This window comes from Palaemon carinicauda, chromosome 11 (assembly GCF_036898095.1).
Source record: "Palaemon carinicauda isolate YSFRI2023 chromosome 11, ASM3689809v2, whole genome shotgun sequence".
Lineage (NCBI taxonomy): Eukaryota > Metazoa > Arthropoda > Malacostraca > Decapoda > Palaemonidae > Palaemon > Palaemon carinicauda.
Genome location: NC_090735.1, coordinates 128,931,959 through 128,941,958, shown reverse-complemented (window position 1 = coordinate 128,941,958; position 10,000 = coordinate 128,931,959). Strand labels below are relative to the sequence as shown.

The window sequence follows — 10,000 nt, the reverse complement described above, 5'->3', positions numbered from 1 at the left end:
CACACACACACATATATATATATATATATATATATATATATATATATATATATATATATATATATATATCGAAACAATTCCAGCAGTGACTCTTACCAACCAAGCTATTTTGTTTGACGGGTTACGTATAATAATAATAATAATAATAATAATAATAAACTACCCCTATTAAACCTTCCATTCTAAATATCTGCAAATTACTTTCTTCAGAACTTTTTATTCTATTTCGTACCATTGATAAAAGTAGATAGGTCATTTTATGTAGAGAGAGAGAGTCAAAGTCAAAGTCAAAGTCAAAATCTTTATTTCCATTATTACAATGGTTATTCTTTTGTTAAAACAAAAAACGATATATTAAAACAATAAGTTATATATAAGTTCCATTTCTAATGTATAGCTTTACATAAAAGATACATAATACTTAAAATATAAAATAGTATTACTTTAAAAACCTATACACACTGAGAGGGTGTAATTTGCTCTTTCAGATTAAAATTTTCAATAAATTAGTATCATTCATAAATTAAGGAAAATAGTGACTTCAATCAGATGAACATAAAATTTCATAAAATTAAAAACTCATAAAACATCGGTGATAAAAATGAATAGAAAAAAAATAAATCTATCTTATTCACAGTGTTTGTTTAAAAGATAATCTTTAAGTTTCCTTTTAAAAATGTTAACACTTGAACAGTCCCTAAGATTTTGAGGTAGCTTGTTCCAGGCTGATGGGCTCCTTATTACCATAGAGCGTGATCCGAAGTTAGTTCGGTATCTTTGTATATATAAGTTATCATTTTGCCTAGTTGAGGTATCCCTGCAATTACCGACATTTAAAAAATCATATAACCAGCTTGGGTATTCCTTTTTTAAAACTTTAAAAACAAAAACACAAATTTCATAAATATATTGATTTCTTAATTTTAACCATTGTAGTTGTTTGAGGACTGGGGTGATGTGATCATATTTTCTAACCCCCCCTACCGCGACCCAAGCAGCAAAATTTACAAGTTTCTGGGCTTTTTCTAAGTATACGTCGTTAGTCCCTCCCCAGATTTTAATACAATAACTTACTATACTTAATGCTAGGCTTTGAACTATTATTATTCTAGTCGAGTTATCAAAATGATCTTTTATTCTATTAATATACATCAAGATACCGCTCACTTTTCTACTTATTTCATCAATGTGATGATTAAATGTCATACATTTGTCCATATACAAACCTAGATTTTTTACATAATTGCTAGTCTTTACCTCTTCACCATCGCATCTAATTGTTATATTATTGTCAATCTTGCTCATGTATTGTGAAGTACCCATAAACATGCATTGCGTTTTACTGGCATTCATTAGCAATCCTTTCCTTAAGAAGTATTTTTTTATTTCTAGTAAAATAAATTCTACCCTTTCAATTAACTCCTCCAAGTTTTCTAGCGAACCAGAGAGCAAAACTTGGGAGTCATCCGCATACTGAATTAAAAAGCAGTCCTTTATATATTTGGCCATATCATTAACGTATATCAAAAATAATATTGGGCCCAGCACAGACCCTTGAGGTACACCATATTCAACTTTCTCTAACCTCGATTTGACATTGCCTAGTCTAACAGCTTGAGAACGATCTTGCAAGTAATCACCCAACCAAAAAGTATCAATATGGTGTTCTTTGCATGCTTTCAACAACTCTGTATGGTTCACGCTATCGAAAGCTTTTGAAAGATCACATAGAATTAATAGGGAAATATTCTTATTGTCAATATTCTTATATATTTCATCTGTCAACTTCATGAGCGCAGTCTCTGTGGATAAGCCTCTACGAAAACCATGCTGTGTATTAGATAACAGTTTGTTTTCTTCGAGATGTTCCATAAGCTGTTCAGCTACGATTTTTTCTATAACTTTAGACAGGACTGGTAAGATAGAAACGGGTCTAAAATTGCCTGGGTCATCTTTATCTCTGTTTTTTATGAAAGTGGTTAACTAAAGGATGTTTCCAAACAGATGGGTACACACCAGTTACTATGGACGTATTGATAATGATCGTAACATAAATAGCAATAATTAAAAGGGAATCCTTTAAAAAACGAGTGGGAATGCCATCTACTCCAAACGCATTACTGTTGCTCAAATTTTTAATCGTTAATATTACTTTTTCCACAGTCACAGGCTGTGGTCTGAATAAGTAAATAGTATTGTCGACCTCTATTTGGGTAGTTTGCAGGTTTAGTGTGTTATATTTACAGAGAATTTCTTGTGTTTTCTTGTATGTATTCTTTCCTACATTGGCAAAAAAATGATTAAACTGGTCTACTTTAGTTTCTGGATTGTCAAATTCGACTTTAACATTTCTTTTATTAGGTACCATAGTATATATTATTCTCCAAGCGTCTTTCATAGATTTACTTTTCCTGACTTCATCTTTAAAGTACAAAGCTCTAGCCACCCGTATATTAGCGCTTACTTCTTTCTTCTTTTCTTTATATTCAGTGTTTAGATTTTAATTTTGCCTATCTTCTTTTAGTCTCTTCTGAGCTGCATCTCTCTCAACTATTTTTTATTTTAACTCATCCTTAATCCAAGGAGCACTTGGTCGCTTTATTTCCTTAGTGGTAACAGGGGCATATATATCTAAACAATAATTGAATGTATCATTAAAAATTCTAATCTGTATATTTACGTCGTCCGTACTAAGAATTTGATTTAAAATAGGAGTTTGTTCTAATAACATATTGCTCAACCATTCCAGGGAATAATTTCTCAAACTTCTGGAGGTTATGATTACTGGTTTGCGTTTTGGTTTCTCAATATCAACTACAAAGGAAATGTGTTCATGGTCTGCAACTAGACTGGGATTGACTTCAATGTTATAGACACTGTCATGCTTATTCGTAATTAAAACATCTAATAAAGTCGACGAGGTAGGAGTAATTCGTGTAGGTTTTTCTATTAGCTGCCTTAGCTTTGTTACTTTCACAATGTTGTTTATTTTCGCTGTGCTAACCAACAAGTCATCATTTAGGTCACCCAGTACATATATGGGCTTTTTCTTTAAACAAGCAGCTCTTAAGCATTCTAAAATATGATCATAAGTAGTATTTGAGGCATGGGGGTGTCTATATAAACATCCAACAATAACCGAGGGCAACTTACGATTTTGTATGGAAAGCCATAGCTCTTCTATACCATCTATCCTGGGTAAATTCAAGTTACATACTTTAACAGAAAGACCATCTTTTGCATAAATACAACAGCCTCCTCCCTTGCCTTTATCACACCTGTATACAGAATAATTTGGAAAGTCAATAAACGAATCAGAAATATTTGAAGATAGCCAGGTCTCGGTTAAACACAAAATATCCACATCATTAGCATTTAGAAACATTTCAACTTCGTTTTTCTTACTCAGTAAAGACTGTACATTCATGTAATCTATACGCAAGAAGTTTGTTTTTACTCTTACATTATCATCTCTGGCACTCTCTTCATGACCCATTATTCATTCCAAACTATAAGTGCATGACCGTTTTTTATGCCCGTATAAATGACAAATTTCGCATTTTAATCTAAAATCATATCTACACTGAGATTGCTTATGATTCATTTCCCCACAATTATAACACCCATAATATTTATATCTAGATATTTCATGATCACTATATTCCGGGTAAGAGTAATTATTACGATTAACCATATTAGGAAATCTTTTAACATTTTCTTTACTACAGGAAGTATCTCTATCATTTCTAATATTAGCAGTAAATCGGGTCCTCTTCATTTTACTTATATTATGCCTAACATTATGTGATAAAGGTAGAAATTCCTCATTATATTTTTCACTTGTACCATCAATTTCATTAGTAACATAATTTACCAAATTCTGTTGTCTCTTAATCTCCTGCCATCTGTCATTCAGCTCAAAATCCTCACAGTTATGTGCCAAACACTCCAATAGCCGAATTGCTCCAAGTCTGTTCAGTATCAGTCCCGCGGAGTTTTCAACTTCTTTTATATCATAACACATATCGTCAACTTTGCCATTTGCCATTTTAAAGTATACACTACTGTCTATAACTTTAATGTTACTCGTAGCACTCCATTTTTCTAATTCATCATTAAATTCATTTATTCTTGCCTGAAGATCATCGTCTTTCGTCGATGGCACCAGTTTGCATAAATAGATTTTCATATCTTGTTTCTTCGATCTCAAGTCGCTGATTACCACACCAAGACTATCAAGAATTTTTGTTGGCGATGAATTATTTATGATATCTTTGATTCCGCAATATATGATACAATTTCCAGGAATTCAATCGAGTTGATCATTTATCCAGCTAGCCAGTGCATTGATGGTTGCATCGTTTATGGTTCGAATTTTGCTGTCTGTTTTTAGGTCACTCGATCTGATGCATCGAAGGTTTGAGTCCCCAATAAGGAGGGTAACTTTACCACCATCCCCATTGTGGATTGTACTTACTCGTTCTGCACACCGATCAGCAGAGAGAGAGAGAGAGAGAGAGAGAGAGAGAGAGAGAGAGAGAGAGAGAGAGAGAGAGAGAGAGAGAGAGAAAGAGAGAGAGAGATAATACATTACTCATGCAGCGCTTGATGTGCCAGTGTGTTCATTAAGCGATGCATGCATGCAAACTTCATAATTACGCCAAAAAAAAAAAAAAAAAAAACTTATCGATACGCGTGAGAGTTTGAATGATTACAGGAATTATGCCTTGGAAAGAAAGCAGATACTTAGGAGATATAATCATCCATGCATTTCTGTTTATAATTTGCTTAAAGTTATTACTTAAGATTGTTATAACCGGAAAAAATAATCTACAAAGCGAATAGCGTTGTTTAGTCATACGTCTGGCAGGTAAACATAATTTCCGCTGTGAATGAACATAAAAGAAAATTTAGTTGACGAATTACTGATGAAATTAGCTGATGTAATTAATATAGGATGATTAGAAAATCATACTGTTTGCCACAAGTAACACTGCATGCATAGATTTAAATGCCTGGGGCCCCACAATGTTTAATTCCGATAAATAATGGAAGGCACGAAACATATTGCAAAATCTGGCATCTACGAAGTTGTGGTCGAGTCGTGGAACGCTGGGCTTCAACTAGCCCTTGATGTTGATTCTGAGATCAGACACTTCAGTGTGTCAGTTTAACGCATACGAAGTCTTAGCACACTTCTGACATCCTTCCCTTTACCCAACAATTCTGCAGTTGCCGAAGTATCGCCGTGATTTCCGCTAGAAAAAAACTGACAATTGTCCTACAAAGGCAAGTTACCTGTTCGACAACAGTGACCCCCTCGGAGTTTCTTTATCTTGACCGATACCGATAGACTGACATCGGTTAATTGAAAATAGCCCAACGTTATCTCCAGTGGGAAATATTTAATTTTTTTTTTTACAAAGACTGATTTTGACTGATAAAGTAGCGCTATCTGATACCTCAACGATAAGATGCGGCTGTTCGGTTGGGACACCTGGAGAGGATCCTTCCGGGGACAGTCTGCTTTAGGTGATCCAGAAGGTCCGTCCAAGGGAACCTTAGATTCTTCTTCCGTAAATGACGACGACGACATCATGAATCTATCACCTGAACAACAACAGATTCTGGCGCAGGTAAGCAACCTGGTCATGGCAGTTATTATTCATTCAGTAGGGAAAATAATCGCTTGTCATCCTGGAAATGAGATCAATGTGTCATAGACCTACTGCGTTGCGTGACATTTTTAGATGTATTTTAGACTGAGATTGAATTATGCAGGGTATGTCTCATCGTGGACTATTTAAGTTAAGATATCGTGTATTTTCTGCCATGTAGGCTACGCAGTAGTTCGGGTGACATAACGTGAAAATGAAGTACTCGATCTATATCCATTCAATGTAACTATATTGACGCCAATCACAAAATGTCTTATTTAGTTCTTTGTGGACGACATCAACACTGCATGGATTCTTATTTTTATTTACGTTGAAAGTAGAAAACATGAGATACCGTTTAATATTTTGTGAGTCGTAGTAGGCCTAGCGGAAAAAAAAAGTGTAGCCCCAAATCGACACGAGAAAGACTCAACAGGTTTCAGGTTTATTAACCATAACAAACACCGGAATATAATTTAACTTTTTTGGGCAAATAAGTTAAAAAGAATGTTTTGAGTAAACTGAAAATCACTTCCATTGACAGTCGGGGAAAACAACAGGAAATGTGGTCTTCCACAGAGGCTCATAGCCAGAACCATAGTGTCCACACGCCCTGACAAGACTATTGATCGTGAATTTTGAGTTGCTAACAGAGGAATAAATGGACAGTGTTTATTGCTTATTAGTTTCATAGAAAGACGTAAAAAGAGGCATGATGATGTAAATAAACGCATGTGCAATAGCTTTATAAGGAAATAGAAGATATCGGTTTGATAGGCGATTGCAATATCCTTAACAGTCAGGAATTTGGGTGTGGCAACATTAGCACGTGGGCCCGGTTAGATGCCAGGCTTGGCAGGTAGTCAGCTGATGACGCGGTTGTTTTGAAAACGACTGTTTACCGTAATCTTATTTATGAAACCATTGCATTTTTTACACATAGGGTGAACGTGACAGTAACCTGGTTTGTTTGTCTCAGGGGCCACCCATTGTTTTATTTTTCGGGGGAAAAGGTAATTCTGGAAATGAAATAATTGATTTAGGCCTACATCTGTTTAGATTCAGATGTGTTACCCGTATATTACTGTTGTAGAAAGTATTCATAATTTGGGTATTGCATCGTATCTTAAAACGAAGTGTAAGGAAATGCCCCTAAAAATGGCGGGTAACGGAATCATAAGTCAGGTAGTAAACGGTTTCTCCCGGACATACTTCTTTCTTTGGTACTATATCTTGGGAAACAAATGCCGTTTCCCAAATTGAAGTGAAATGTATTATTATTATTATTATTATTATTATTATTATTATTATTAGCTAAGCTATAATCCTTGTTGGAAAAGCTGGTTGCTATAACCTCAAGGGTCCTTAATAGGGGAAGATAGCCGAGTGAGGAAAGGAAATTAATAAACTACAAGAGAAGTGATGAGCAATTAAAATAACATACTTTAAGAATAATGGATAAAGTGTCATAAGACAGAATAGATATTTAACCCTGGATAGGTACGGTCCTCGGACACCCCTTTAAGGGTATACTCGGACGCGAACGACCCCGACGCCAAAAAAAAATTCTTGAAAAATCAGTTTTTGCAGTAACCTCCTTTTTTCTTTTGCCAAAAAAAACTTCAATGAATGCTTAAAACAACTGTAAAGATAAATACTACTCATCTGCAGAAAAACTATTTATTATAAATATTTTAAAAAATTAAGTAGAAAAAAAAGACCTGACATAAAAATTCATAAAAAAAAGTTTATACATATATACACAAATCCTTTTAGGAATTGATTCTTGAATGTTTAGGACACATCTTGATGTATTTTGGATGAAGTCAGACCCATGGAGGTGAAGATCTGAAATGAGAAAAAAAGGGTAACTTTTTTTGGCCAAAAAAAATTGTCCAAATTTCATGAATTTTTTTGGGTACCCAAATGAAATAGGAAGTGGCTAATTTTTTTAGGGAATAAACATATGTTATCCTAAAATAGAAATATGTAAAAAAATCTTCATTATTTTGTAAATTACATTTATATCAGGGGCCATATCTAAAGGTAATTTTTTGAGTACTTGGAAATTTCGTAAAAAAATACATATATTTAATATATAATATGATATTTATGTAGGTAAAAATATACCAAAATATCACAAATTCTATAGGGAACAAGAATATATATAGATAGGGCAGCTTACGCTTCGGATATGTCCACAAAATGGCCGCCAACCACACTGACTCAGACTCCCTAATCTGCCACTTGAAATGTAGGAAGGGTATGTCAATTTCAAGGTGTTATTTACTAATCTAATTATTATTGGATATGCATAAAAATTGTATGGTGGGTTGCTGGATAATTGTCGATTATTTTACGACTATAAAATTAAAATTCTGACCCAAAAAATTTTTTTTGAAGGGAAATAAAATCGAAAAAAAAAAATGTAAAACAATATTTTAGCTAAAAAAATTTGATGATATTCAATCAAAAAAAAAGTAAACAAAATTTTCCGACAAATAAACATCTAGAGGAATCATTACTCTGTGATAGTTCCTTAGTACGTAGTAATTTTGAAAGAATTGGGAAAAAACGAAAAAATGGCAATCACCGGAAAATCGAACACATACCTATATATACGCCATATCTGGCTAAAAAAAAGATAGGCATGGGTAGCCAGATCATCTAGAAACACTTTCCAACACTATAAAAATATAAGTTTTGCGACACTACTTGCCAATTCCTTACGGTAACATGACTAAGCAAAAAAATGCAAAACAAATAAAAAGGGGCACTCGTGGAAAAATGGCCATTCTAATATACGGCATTTCAGAAAAAAAAAAATTTCAGCCACGTGCTAGGCAAACCATCAAGGCATATTTTCCGATAAATAAACATATAAATGAAATATTACTCTGTGATAGTTCCTTAGTACGTAGTAATTTTGAAAGAAATGGGAAAAAACGAAAAAATGGCAATCACAGGAAAATTGAACACATACTTATATATACGCCATATCTGGCTAAAAAAAAAATAGGCATGGGTAGCCAGATCATCTAGAAACACTTTCCAACACTATAAAAATATAAGTTTTGCGACACTACTTGCCAATTCCTTACGGTAACATGACTAAGCAAAAAAATGCAAAACAAATAAAAAGGGGCACTCGCGGAAAAATGCCCAACATTCTAATATACGGCATCTCAGATAAGAAAAAAAGACATGCACGTGTTAGCCCAACCATCAAGGCACACTTTCTAACACATAAACATGAAAAAAAAATCAATAATATACGGCAATTCCTTACTACGTAGTAAATTTTTACAAATATTGAAAAAAAAAAACAGAAATTGGCAACCGCAGTTAAATACCCAATATACCAATAACTACGTCGTATCTGACAAAAACAAAATCACGCATGGGTAGCCAGATCATCTAGACACACTTTCCAACATTAAAAAAGCAAAAGTTTTACGACACTATTTCGCAATATCTTACGGAAAAATGACTTGGCAAAAAAATTAAAAAAAAATTAAAAAGGGACACTCGCGGTAAAATGCCCGACATTCTAATATACGACATCTCAGATAAAAAAAAAGACATGCACGTGTTAGCCCAACCACCAAGGCACACTTTCTAACACATAAACATGAAAAAAAAAATGAATAATATACGGCAATTCCTTACTACGTAGTAATTTTTACAAATATTGAAAAAAAAAAACAGAAATTGGTAACCGCAGTTAAATACCCAATATACCAATAACTACGTCGTATCTGACAAAAACAAAGTCATGCATGGGTAGCCAGATCATCTAGACACACTTTCCAACACTAAACAAGCAAAAGTTTTACGACACTATTTGGCAATATCTTACGGAAAAATGACTTGGCAAAAAAATGAAAAAAAGTGAAAAAGGGGCACTCGCGGTAAAATGGTCCTCGTGGTGATGAACGACATTTTAACTAAAAAAAAAAAACATGCACATGGTAGCCAAACAATCCACCAAGACTTTCCACAACTGACAACCTATACAAGTTGCACCATTCTCCGACAATTTCATAATACGTAATAACTTTGATAATTATGCAAACTACCTCAGAAGGGTAAACTCGGACGCGAACGACCCCGACGCGTCTCAGAAATCGGGGAAGGAGTACAGCTACAGCAATGCACATCTGGACACTACTAGAGCGTGTAGGGGAGACACCTCCTGCAGGTCGATCACCCACAAATTCAGTCACAGGGGTGAGTCACGTGAGAAAAACCTGTTTTTTTTTGACGCTCGGGGTCGCAAACGACCCACCGTACCTATCCAGGGTAATAACAAGTGAAGTCTTGTAGACTGCGTAACTTGAGGG

The 10,000-nt window shown here is 34.3% G+C and overlaps 1 protein-coding gene across 1 annotated transcript in view; it reads left to right on the top strand.

Moving 5' to 3' along the window:
- The first annotated feature begins 5,162 nt into the window (after positions 1–5,162).
- LOC137650205 (SEC14-like protein 2) overlaps positions 5,163–10,000 on the top strand; it is an 84,995-nt gene continuing 80,157 nt past the window's right edge. Inside the window, exon 1 of the mRNA XM_068383392.1 lies at positions 5,163–5,636. Coding sequence (XP_068239493.1) covers positions 5,475–5,636 — 162 coding nt within the window. The 5' untranslated portion in view covers positions 5,163–5,474. The remainder of the gene's footprint in view (positions 5,637–10,000) is intronic.